The sequence below is a fragment of the Grus americana genome, chromosome 1 (assembly GCF_028858705.1).
Source record: "Grus americana isolate bGruAme1 chromosome 1, bGruAme1.mat, whole genome shotgun sequence".
Taxonomy (NCBI): Eukaryota; Metazoa; Chordata; class Aves; order Gruiformes; family Gruidae; genus Grus; species Grus americana.
The window spans coordinates 22,378,978-22,392,472 of NC_072852.1; the positions used below are offsets into that span (position 1 = coordinate 22,378,978).

A 13,495-nucleotide genomic window follows, 5' to 3' on the forward strand; every position below is an offset into this window, starting at 1 on the left:
TGAAGCACATCAGGAAATGTCTAAATGGTAATGCACTAAGGATATGAATGGCAGGGTGTTAGTAAAAATAGACTATGCCCAAAAAGTTTGAGTGCTTTCATTTTATTTTAGTGCAGAGTTGTAACTTCAGACACATAAACTGTTTCTCCCTCTGTTGGGGCGGTCGTTCATTCATGTCTGAGTTACCAGGGCAGACAGAATTAGTGTGTGTGTGTGTGCACGTGTGTCAGAGCAAGAAAGAAAAGGGCAGCAGCATGCTTGGGGCATTGGTAGAGGACAAGTTAAGTATATTACATTGGAAGTAAAAATTCAGTTGTCTTGAATTCACTGTCTCAGTTCTCATTCCGTTGAACAGCGCCAGGGCTTTATCCTGGTTTGTAGTAAAATGGTTTCACAAAAAAATCTTTCTGATATAATTACTGGAAAATAGCTTGGACATAAATATTGCACTATGGAACAAAATTTGTCTGAACAGCTATAAACAAAAAGTAAAGAGAAATAATTCAGTAGCAGATCTGCTTTTTACCATCCAGACTCAGAGTTCCTTTAATGTTTAAATGAAGAGAGCATGGGCTTCCTTGGATGCATTTCATCACTGTTGAGATCTTCATGCTTTTCAGTACCATAGAAGATAAAGATGCAGGAGCATCATGGCAGAAGCTGTTAAAAATGCCACCTGCAAATGCAAATACAAAGATCGAGAAATCTCATTGTGCACAAGATATTTGTGAGGGGAGAAAGCACCAAAGGTGAAGCTCCAGCTCTACTGAAATCAGTAGGAAAATCACCAATGATCTCAGCAAAACCAGTACTCTACCGAAGGCTTTCACATGACCAACATAGCTACTTGGCTTCACTAGCAATGCAGGGAAAGAATTACATTACAGAAAGGGACTCATAATGCATTTCCTGATTGGGGAAGTGTTAACCCACAAGAGGAAGGTATCACACTTCTAACAGTTGAGGCTGGCAGAGCACACCTAGACTAATCATGGGTTCAAGTAATCAGATCTCTGAGATCGTGGCAAGACTAATAGTTTATGTAAACTTTTTTTCAAAACCATTACCTGTATATTATGAGCACTCTCATAGGTAGTATTTTAATTTTAGGATTGGCTGATGGTCTCAACTGCTGTTAAAATATCGTTTTCACACAAGAGGGCACCATTGCATTCCTAGTTATGGAAAAATCCCTCACACCTGCAGGATTTCCTTCTCCTTTAGACCAGAGCAGCAAGAGCAGAATAAATATTATCCAGGCCTTCTTCAAGGTGTAAACAGTAGGCACAGAACACAACTACTATGTCTCATCTAATTTTCCTATGCAAATTTAGTTATCCCTAAGCCTTAGGATATGGGTTTGCACAGTAGAGTCCTGTAGGCTAATATAAAAGAAAAAAAAAATCTTAAGGCCCCAAATCTCATCAGTTAGCCATATTTTATCTCTTCCTACTTCTTAGACTGCCCTGCAGAGAAATCAGTTATTTATTTATGAATTTATGTTGGTACAGTGGATTTAATCCCCAATGCATTCCTTGGGCTTCTCTACCTTATGTGCATTGTTTGTAGTCCCAAAAATTAAGAATTCAAGAGACTGTCAGGACAAATAGCCAGGGAATTGGATTTTGTCCCTTGGCTTTGTCGTATACAATGCAGCACACCTCATTTTAGCTGTAACTACATCACAGCAATTCCTTTGAAATATTTCTTACCCTTCTCACTTTGGTACATAGCATGAAAATTAAGAAACCCAAGTAAAACACAGTATTTCACTGCACATTCTCCTCCACCTGGGGAGAGGCTGGAAGAACAAAAAGACTTTTGACTCTTATTAGTCATACTGCTGAACATCCTCCTAGGAGGAGTTCAACTAGTATGGGGAAGAGCATAGTTTGAAACAGCAGTGCCGCGATACTGCGCTTGCCATAAAATACAGGATAACATCCTTAACTCAAATCGTCAGGAAAAGGTGCATCCCTCAATGTCTAGCCAAGAATTGTCAAGCGTGGATGCCCATGGACTCACATGGAAGACACAGCCACAGTTCTCACAGAGAAAAGGTAGGATGTGGAGGAGGAGGAAGGGCATCCTTATCCTTACTTACCCCTCCAACCCTTCCAATGAAGGAAAGTGCTCTAAATTTAAAGACTGAAAGTGTATTAACCTGCACAGGACTTCTTTCTATTTTATGACAGCCTCACTTTTACAGTGTCCAGTTGCGGCTAAAACCCATTGTCAGGGATCAGATACTGATCGTTGCAGGATGTGAAGACAGGCTGACGTAAATGTGGTACCTTGGCTTGAATCTCTCAGGCCTTAAGGTGCCCTCACACTTGGTATGAGGAGAAGTCCTGCATGATACCTATCAAAAGTCAGAAAAGACAAACACTTCACACCTGAATCTCCCCTCCATTATCCTGGTTTTGTGCCATTAAGCATCTTTTAGAGGCAACAGGATATGCTGATATGAACTAAGTGGAAAAGAATGGAAAAACAAGAACATGTTACCTCAACTGACAGTAGAGTCAGCTCTCAGTTATCCAAGGTAATATGGGCAACGAGAGAAGACAATTTGTGCGAACCAAAGAAAAAACACAGATCATTCAAAATGTACAAATTAGGCTTTAAGGGCAGTGGAGTACATTGACTTCTGAAGAATTTGTAAACATGTTTCTGCAGAGATGAGACAGCCTTAAGAAGTCAGCACAGCAGCCAGATGTGAACACTATATTCTGTGTTCCAAGAATGGGTGGTGTAATAATCCTGAAGGTATCTCAGGATGGAGAGCTATTGTACAACACCCAATCAATCCACTCACAGTGAATTGGGAGGTTATTGCATTCGCAGAACTGCCTGATAATTATTACTAATAACGTGATAAGTGATGATTAGTTTTAGCTCTGTCTCTGTTCAAAAAGATGTCTTCTTGACTGCACTGTGTGACATGCAGTTGCGGATACCAAATGGTATTCAGTAGCAATTGTTTCTGCTTAATTCCTTGGTTCTTGATCCAGACCTAATCTTGCCTATTCCCATGTTTGTGTAGAAATGATTTAAGGTAAGAGCAATATGCGTGTATATACACATATATATATATATGTATATACATACACATTGTCAAAACTGACAGTTCTTCACACCATATTCTGTTTGGATGAACCTGACCGTATTATTTGACCCTACTTATTTTTAGGAGAGATTGTCATGACTTAATCGAATTTGGCCCTTAGTTATTACTGCCTGAAGTATGGTATTATCAGATGTAACACGTTTGGAACTGTCTCAGGAGAATCCTAAGTCATATCTAGGTGCATTTACTGACATTGGATCAGTATCAGGCAGATGCACAAACACAGTTTTAGGGACTACTGCCTGTCTGTAAGCAGGGACACTGTCTTCCTTGATCACACTTTCTACCTTCAAACTGAGAACAAATAAGTAATACACTGGATAAAATGAAATGACTCTTCCACTTTGGATTTTTTCCATTAGTTTTATGATACATTTTGAGAATCGTAAAAGATGCTGCAAAACTCATTAATAATAATTTAAATGGATCACATCATGCATAAGAATATTAGTTTTGGATCATAATAAGTATATGATACAAGGAAGAGCTGACAGAATATAATTTTCATTCTATAAATCTTCACAGTGTGAGACTCATTTCTGACTAATTCTTCAGTAAAGTCTTACCTTATCATCTTTTAATCCCCCCCCTTAGATAGTTTCCTCTGGAACACACACCTCTTTCCTTTTCTCACGAGTAGTTTGATCTATACCCCAGAACACATAAAGATACATCTTGCTACACAAGCCATCTGCTGAGTAAATCTTGCCTAAATTTTATGTTTATGAATTATATCTGTAATTAGCCCTACATGAGAAGGAGATTGTTGCTGTAATAAAAGATTTCTTCATTATGGACACATATAAGCCCAGGCATAAAGAAGCCAAAGCGTATTATTCAGCATGTAGACACTTTCCTTGTACTTTTGCCACCAGCTCAACCACAGCAGATTATTGTTTTTTATCTGATGATGCAGCAATCAACTCAGAACTGTCACGACAGCAAAACACACCTTATGTACACTTGGATAACAGAAGCCAGAGCTGAGCAATGAATACGCAATAGAAATGATTAGATGGAGAATTTGAAGCCTCAGGCAAGAAGATGAAATTGGAGAACATTAAAAAAAAAAAAATTGCAGAGAAAAACCCATTAAGAACAGGCCCAGGCCAACACCCAGTAGAAAACCCTAACTGGTTTACTTTTTGTCTGATATTTCTTCCCTACAAGAATTGTAAGAATTTGAACGACTTAGGCTACTGACAGTGCTAAATCTGTGAGCATACCTAAAGCACACAAAAATTGCTTCACTGGTGCATCATTCCATGAGAATAAATTACAGTTAGCATTTCCAACCTATTTGCATATGATTTACCACAGTATCTGCTGCATCTGTGCATGATGATGATTCATTAATCTTCATAAACAAACTAGATATGCTCTCCTAAGATAACCACATGGTGCACTTTAGTTAATAAATACCAAAAATTTGCTACTTAAAAGTACTTACGCCAATTATGAAATTGATTAAATTTCAGGCTGACAGCCTCTCCTTCACAACAGATTTCAATGCACAGTACCTTAGAAGGGCTTCACAGTTGTAGTTCAGAAAGTATTTCAAACTTTCAAGGATAATGGACAACATGGTGATACACTGTGCCAAATATATTTTCTGAGAATCTAAGGCTTTTGTAAATCATTGATACATTGATATCAATGTCTGGATATATTACAGTGAATTACAAACACTACAGTAGCCCTTATGTACTACTCATAGTCTAGAAGAGCAAGAAGGAGAAGGCAGAGTCAAAGCTATGTTGCCAAATACTACTGAGCCGATAGCTGCAAATTATAGGAAATAAAGTCATCTTTTTGTTGCGGCTAAAAGCAATGACTACTGCAAAGGTGCTCCATTATACAGTCAAGGTCTTTTAAGGTAATTTTACTTCAAATAATAAATAGTAAAAAGAATGACTATAGAAAAGGAAGTATGGAAATGAGTGTACACCCACTGTTGCACAAGTGCATTAGGATGAAGACTAAAAAAATGTTTTTTCATCACCTCTATAAGGCTGAGTCATCCTACACGTTACTTATATTAAAGATAGCTGATAAGTCATTTTCAGGCAGCACTGAAAACCTACAACCAGCTCTGCTTCGTGTAAATCATCTTGAAAGATAAGGATCTTTAGTTTACAAACTCTTCAGTGCTCAAGGTCTATATCCAGCCAAGAGTTAAACATCTAGTTTAAGCTTTTGTGCATCACCTAAGTACCTCTGGCAATCAACAGAGAGGGAGAACCCCTCTCGCCTCCCTCCCAGCACATAATTCACCTTGTCCTAAGATGGGTGGAATGAATCACCACCTTGTGGTACCTGTACTGATTCTCCACTATCTTGATCTGCATTTGTGTAATATCCAGCACAGATTTAAACTCATAACCAAGAGTATTGCAGGTGTCCTTCTCTTTGAGACCAGGGTTGAAGGGTTTGGTTTCCTCAGCCTGTGCTGCCCGAGGGCATGAAGGCATGCTTCAGCTAGGCAGAGCAGAGGTCAACGCCCCTCTTTCTTCTCCTGCAACTCTTTCATCGTAGTTTGTGTAACTAGCAGCTCAGCTGCCTAATCCTGAAAAGATTCATTCACAATCCTTGAACCAGCCACCGATGTTTCACTCTGCTCGCCAGTAGAAGGCTAGAGACTTTTTCGGGTGGGACTTCTAACCGCATCCCTTCCACAGCCGTGTTCTTTCTCTCCACCTCAACACGTCCCGTAAAAGTCATGTTTTCAGAGTAAGACTGACAGCTGACGTTCAGCTCACACCCTGTGCCACAGCATCAGCATCTCATGCGCTTGTCCTTGTGCTCTCTGCCACAGGGACCCCGGAAAGGCGCCGTGGAGACGAGCAGCGCTCAGAGCTGGGCCTCCGGCTAGGACTGTCCTCTCGGAGGGGACTGCCGGCACGGCAGCTGCCTCCTGCTTCCCTGCCAAGTGGCTCTGTGCACTGGAGGAGTCACTGGTGGAGGCTGCAGAGTTCAGGTAATTCAACACCCTGTATTATTACTGTAGGCAATAATAATAAGTAGAAGCAATAAAAAACATGTGAAATGACTAAGCAAATTCTCCCAATGACCATCTATGGTAAGGGTAAGTAAAATTATAAAGCAACAATGCATAGTCATTATTAACCCATTATTTACCAGAGCCTACCAACTTCCAATGTTTTGTACAAGGAAACTGGTGGTACGTACCCTGTCATGACAGTGATCTGATGTCACCAGGAAAGTAGATTTATTATCTGCAATAAATTATCTTTATCTTTCAAAAACAAATTCAGTAAAAATGTGAATGATGTATACTCACTGGAAGGTTTGCTTTTACAATGAATCCCCTGCAAACAGAAACAAAAATATTATAAAAGGTGAGGTAACAATAAAAATAAATATTGCTTAATCATTGTAAACAAATATAAACGTACCTTAAACAAGTAAATATATTCACAGTCCACAACAGAAATCATTTTGAAGACAAAAAAAAGATTTTCAGATACAGTGAAAATGCACATCACTACTGCATATGACAGCCTGATATGTACACGGACACAGGAACAGCATTATCCTTATTTTCATGTTATTTCTACTGAGGCGCAATTGTTATAACAAGTATAACAGCTCCATCAAATACAGACATCATTTTATCAGGTACTGCCATTCACACTGACCAATAGATTATTTATTGTTTTGTCAAACTTTACAATGGAATGCTTCATATCAAGGCAAAGAAACCAAGCAATTTTTTAGTGGAAGATATCTTCTGAATATTATATCATTTTAGAAGATCACACTAGGCCAATGGAAAGAAGTATTAGAGTAATTTCAAATGAAGATTAGAAATAAGAGTTGCCTTTTTATTTCTGAGAACTATCTGGCTCAGAATCTTGAAAATGAAATTACTCAGACACAGTACTTACCATGTTCAAGTGGGAAAGTGTTTTTATAAGAGGCAAAGTGAACCCGACACTGAGATTTTAACAAGTTTCCAGCTATCTTTCAGACAGACTGCATCCATTTTCCCAGTAAAATAAACACTTAACCATACACTGAAATTCTATAGAGTACAAAAATAACAAATCTTATTTTGAATACTATGCACGACATTCCAAAGAAAGGCTATTACTTAGCCAGCAAATACTGTTTTCTGCTGTTCTAGCATTTGAGTTTCTGACATAGTACTTATACCAGTATTTCTTTGTACATGGCATATATGTTCCCCTGTGCTTTCCTTTAAAATCAGTGTCTCATTCACAGAGACACTTTTGTCACACCTGCAAAAGGAGCAGGCACCATCCTTTGCTCTCAAACGGACTGGCAGCTCTCGGTCCTTTTAAAACAATTTAGGATCTTACCAGTAAGCCAACAATCTGTGACTTTTAGAGCCAGCAGAAGTCTCTCAGTGGACATTCCTTTGTCCTTTTGGCACTTTTCAGTAATCACTTCTGGAGGTAAGTTACAATCGCCAGTTTGTCACTATGACTCATAAAAGTGCAGATGCATTAAAGGTCGTATTTTAAACCACTTTTTGGAATAAGACAGAGATGGTCACATACTTTCGTAGACTGAAGAGTATAAAAATTACTTGTGACATTGTTAATTATTTTTCTTTGGCTGCTTCTACACAATACTACATCAACACTCGAAGAAGGAAATCTAAAGGAAAACAAACTTCTTTGCATAACTGTTCTGTAACTGAGGTATTTCTGTTTCAATGGTTTCAAAAATTCCTCAAATCCCCCTGAAGGACTAAAAAATGTCACTGATGTGACCTCATTTCTGCTGTAATGTGTTCATAGAAATATTTGTCATTTATGAATTATTTCTGCCCTCCCAAAAAAGCTTCATTGGTAGTTCGCTGATTCTCCCAATGTATGTTCATCAACAGAAAGAAGACTATAGCTTTCTGAAGAATTCAATGCAACACTAAACCAAGAAAAGTGGAACATGCCAACTCATATAAAACTACTGGAATTTTAAATGCTGTTGCAAAGCCCTAATTCTGAATTATTTCTAATCAAACCCTGCAGCACTATGCCAAAGGAGGATTTGAATTCAGTCTCTTTACTCGGGTTCTTCATGGCCTTAGGGAATTGCGGTGGGTTGACCCTGGCTGGGGGCCAGGTGCCCACCAGAGCCGCTCTGTCACTCCCCTGGTTCACTAGACAGGGGAGAAAAGGTTTAACAAAAAACTTGTGGGTCGAGATAAGGACAGGGAGAGATCACTCACTAATTATCGTCACGAGCAAAACAGACTGAACTTAGAGAGGGAATTCATCTAATTTATGACTAAGCAAAACAGAGTAGAGCAATGAGAAACAAAATCAAATCTTAAAACACCTCCCCCCACCCCTCCCATCTTCCCGGGCTCAACTTCACTCCCGGCTTCAACCTTCCCCCCTCAGTGGCACAGGGGGACGGGGAATGGGGGCTACGGTCAGTTCATCACACGGTGTTTCTGCCGCTTCTTCATCCTCAGGGGAGGACTCCTCTCATCATTCCCCTGCTCCAGCATGGAGTCCCTCTCACGGGAGACAGTCCTTCATGAACTTCTCCAATGTGAGTCTCTCCCACGGGCTACAGTCCTTCATGAACTGCTCCAGCGTGGTCTCTCCCACGGGGTGCAGACCTTCAGGAGCAAACTGCTCCAGCGTGGGGTCCCCCACAGGGTCACAAGTCCTGCCAGCAAACCTGCTCCGGCGTGGGGTCCTCCACAGGCTGCAGGTGGAATCTCTACACCCCCTCATCCTTCCTCCATGGGCTGCAGGGGGACAGCCTGCTTCACCATGGCCTTCACCACGGGCTGCAGGGGGATCTCTGCTCCGGCGCCTGGAGCTCCTCCTCCCCCTCCATCTGCACTGACCTTGGTGTCTGCAGAGTTTCTTACATCTTCTCACTCCTCTCTCTGGCTGCAAAAGCTCTCTCTAACTGTTTTTTCCCTTCTTAAATATGTTATCAGAGAGGCGCTGATTGGCTTGGCCTTGGCCAGCGGCGGGCCTGTCTTGGAGCCGGCTGGCATTGGCTCTATTAGACACAGGGGGAGCTTCTAGCAGCTTCTCACAGAAGCCACCCCTGTAGGCTCTCTGCTACCAAAACCTTGCCACGCAAACCCAACACATGAGTGGAATAGACAAATATACAAAATGACTGCAAAAAATCAAGTGAGCGAGCTAGGGAGCTAGCTTTCTTGGTGAGAAAACCTAACTGTTGGAACAACTAATTGCCGAGCCACTGCTTACTGGAAGGAATTAATCTCTCATGAAGTTGATAATTTAGCAAATTACTTCCGTATTTTTAACTTCCCATTTTGCAGCCAGACTATTGAAAATATTTTGGTTAGGTGGCTTGAGAGAGTTCCCAATTGCCAGTCAAAATTTCTTAGAACGTCATCTTTAAACTAACTGCTCCAACCACTCTTTCTGGTTACAATCATGGTGCAAAAATACATTAGAAGATTCAGCCTTTTATTTAAAGAAGGCCAGTGCTTTGGACCCCCTGTTATGACACCTGAAATATGCAAGTCGTATGTAAATAAGTTATCTTAAGTTACAAACATGGAAAAAAAAATCCATTTCTGTGGAGCTGTGGGATGATGAAGAAATCCTCCTATGTCTTCTAGCATATCCTAATTAATTATTGATTTTCACTATTGCTCAGATGAATCTGAGCACTTTCCAGTACCATCTTGCATTTATTTTCTCATCTTCTCTATGGGAGAAAAGAAACATACCCATCAGTGATTTTTGTTCTGGTAGGGAGATGTTTTGTCATTCTTGGGCACTTGGTTTTGTTCTGAGTGAGGAGTTCTTGGGAAGGTTTACATAAATAATCAAACATTTGCAAAAACACTTGCCAGTTACAGCAAGCATTTGGTCACAGCTCAATTCCTTTTTTTAAAAAAGGGTTTCTTCTTATTGTACAATACCAAGGGGGGTGGTATTTTCTTTTATAATCATTTTGCAAAATAGTCAAAAGAGACCATTTGTCTCAAATAAGAACTCAAATAAACTAACCAAGTTCCTCTCCCACTTTCTATATCTTTTGTTTTCAGGAATTTTCAATGATGAATGCCATAGAAAAACACAACACACAAACCAGAATGGAAATTTTCTTCCCCTTCCATAAATGCCGTGGGTGTCTTTTATGCAAAAATAAGATCCTGGACATGATAGTACATTTTACTCCTGTACAGAAAGCATCTTTGATACATATCTGCTTTGGCAAAAAGCCTAAGCAAACTATACTTACACAATGCACAAACAGTTAGGGATTTTCCTATTTCTCTAGGGTTTTCCCCACTTGTGGTATTACCCAACTGTAGCTAGAGGTTATCTGAACAGACACCACCAACATGCAGCATTCTGAATAGAAGGTGTGGTGCCAACTTTTTAGCTAGCACAGCAACTTCTGCTCAATCTAAGCCAATTGTAATATCACATTGGTTCATCTAAAGACTGTAAAGAAGAAAGTGACATCAACAGAGGAAGACTTGGATTTGGGGGCAGAGAGAGTATTTTCATGAATTAAAATTGCCAAGGAAAAGAAACAAAGATCAGACCTGCTTCCCGTTTCCTCTCATATCTCCAGGCACTGAATCAAGTGCAGAAGTGTGGAAATTCTTCCCTGAATGTTCTGTCATGCAGGAGAGAGTCTGAAGCAAATTTGTTTTCACAGTCTACCTGTTAGCTCTGTTGTGCCTCCTTCATAGAAGAGTTGGTGGCAGCTCTTCCACAACTCCATAAGGAATATGCCTGAAAAGGCCTTAAAATGTATTCTTTAATTGGGACCAGGTTGTCAGACACTTAACATTCATTCATTAAGGTGTTTGCATTAAAGTCAGTGAATGTAGAGTGAACAGTTTTTCCCCTTTTTGAGAGATCCTCAGTGGCAGAGCTATTACCTACATTCCTACTTTAGGTTCAGCTGTCAGAGGGCAGAGAAAGAGGAACATGACCATATTCTGACATTTCCCTCTATTCCAGCAATTCCTGCTCTTTGACCACCACTAAAAGCAAGCATGGGACTGTACATAGTCTTACAACACAGGGAAAGGGTTGTCTTAACGTGGTGTGGTTTTGCAATAACCAATGCTCAAATTGTAGCCAAAAAGCTGATAAAGATGATGAATCTAATCATGTACTTCTTGATTTCCAGCCGAGAGGGGATGCTCTGCACAAATCCATCGTACTCTGCACACAATTAGAAAGGATCTCCCTGATCACTGTGTCTAGTCCCCTGATAACCACAGGTGGCACATCATCTAATCCCTTTCAAAAACTGATGAAGCTTCATTTTAAAATCAGTCAGGAATTCATGTGTACTGCTCCAATAGCCAAGGCTATTCCAGAAGCCCTGCTCTCTGCCAGCACTAAATCTTTTAATTTCTAACATAAACACAATATCGGTTAGCTTGTATTGACTTCTGATTGCGCCCATTATCTTTTCACTTAAATAGATGCTTTCCACCCTGGAATTTACTTTCCATTTACCTACAGCAAGTAATATATCTTTTCTCAGCTTTTTTGTGAGACTATATAAGCCAAGCTCTTTTATTCATCTCTAATAAGACAGGCTCTCCTTCCTACCATACCCTTCTCAGCAGCTATTTCTACTTTAATGGACCTGTCCACTTCTGAACACAGTCTTCCACTAGGGTTTATTTGGTGCCTTGTAAAGTGGTAATATTATTTGTCTCAACTGGGGGCATCACAGTCATGTCATATTAGTAGTTATTCTCCAGTACAGAGAGATACTTACCCCTTTCTATTAAGCAATCCAGCAGAGGCCTTCTTTTCTCCATCTGCTCACCTCATTCAGTTCATGGAGAGAAGACCCTACAGATGCTGGGCCATAAGAGTCCTAAATGATTTCTCATGTCCTCTAGTGAAAAACCTGACAATGCTAATGTGATCTCAATCACCTCCGCAGAGATAAAAGTCTTTGAGCGGTGGGCAGCCACAGTCAAAGTGATATGGATCTATACAATTTAAGAACTTTGGATGGAAACAGTAAGAATTCAGAGCTGTATCACAAGCTCCTCAGACTATCAACAAATAACTGTAATTTCTTTCGTAGAGACCTTCAGCCCAGAAACTGTCTTGGGACAACTTCACAAATAGAAAGAACTGAGTACGCTTTAGCTTTTTCCAGAGCTATTTTCATAGGCGAAGAAGATAATGGCTTTGCACCTTGATACTGGTGGGGATTGGAACCTCACAGGACTTTTCTCATTCTATTCTTATAAAGGTGACCACTGTATTTATCTCACCAGACGTAAGAAGCATTACAGTAAAAGAAAGCACAGGGATAATATAACGATTCCTGTCCCACTAAAAATGTCTTAACTATATCATGGTCAAGTATTTATACAAAAAAAGCATGTTATTGGAAATGAGTGAAAAGGAAAAATAAGAGGCCAACAGAACACACTAGGCAACTGAATAAAACTGTAGTTATATTTACTGAGAACCAAAGGAATTATAATGATTAATACACATAATATGAAAATCCGTAGTTAGTACTGCTGATACAGTGTCCCCAAAAGACCTTTTCTCAAAAGGAACATCTGTATTTGTTTTGACGTCATGTGTAATTACTTTCATTGCCAAGGTAAAACTATCTTACTGATGATCCTTTTTAATTTTTGGCAAACCACAAGGTTGTTCTTCAACTTTTACTGACAGTGTGGTAATCAGATACACGTGAACAGTGTGCAATGGGATCAGCTAAGCAATCACTTGGACTGTTAGCCATGCAGAAAAGAAACAGGCACCTGAATTTATGGCAAAGCATTATTTAGGACTACTTTGAACTATGGCTTCTACAAGAGTGCCTGGATGTTGCTGGATTTTTTTTTACAGAATGCTAAAAACAAAACACCTGAGTCATGCCTACGCATTATCCAGCTCTGAGTCTCTCTGTGTGCGTTCCAAGCTGAACAAAAATGATCCCATCACATTAGTGCAGTGCTGAACCTGAGAGGTTAAGTGCTACTGAGAAGTGGGGTATTAAGCTCAGGCTCAGTACAGTGCTAAGGAGGTCACACACTTTTTGGATGAGAGCTGGCTTGTGCCCAACAGAGCAAGGTAACCTCTGCCTGCGGTAACACCATGTTGACGTGCTCTCAACTAAACACTGAACCGACAATGAACAAACAGGAAAGAGATTATGGGGCTTACTGAAGATTACTGGACTGTCTTCAGTAAGGCTTCGGAGTGGTCTAAAGCATAGACTTTTACCAATCTTTGTTTCCTGCACCACTTGCCGTTTCACATGTATGTATAAACATACGGACCCTGTCCTCCACGACCTGCTGTTTGTCACAAGGCCAACACTTCCACGACAGTCCAGCAGTACTTCAGTGATGCGGGAGCACAT

At 40.2% G+C, this 13,495-nt stretch overlaps 1 protein-coding gene across 3 annotated transcripts in view; it reads right to left on the reverse strand.

Moving 5' to 3' along the window:
- Positions 1-13,495, reverse strand: part of IL17REL (interleukin 17 receptor E like) — a 47,292-nt gene that overhangs the window by 21,885 nt on the left and 11,912 nt on the right. For all 3 annotated transcript variants that reach the window (XM_054821493.1, XM_054821503.1, XM_054821484.1), the window contains exons 2-3: positions 6,432-6,459; positions 527-676 (exon numbers count right to left, since the gene is read on the reverse strand). In XM_054821493.1, coding sequence (XP_054677468.1) covers positions 527-676; positions 6,432-6,459 — 178 coding nt within the window. The remainder of the gene's footprint in view (positions 1-526; positions 677-6,431; positions 6,460-13,495) is intronic.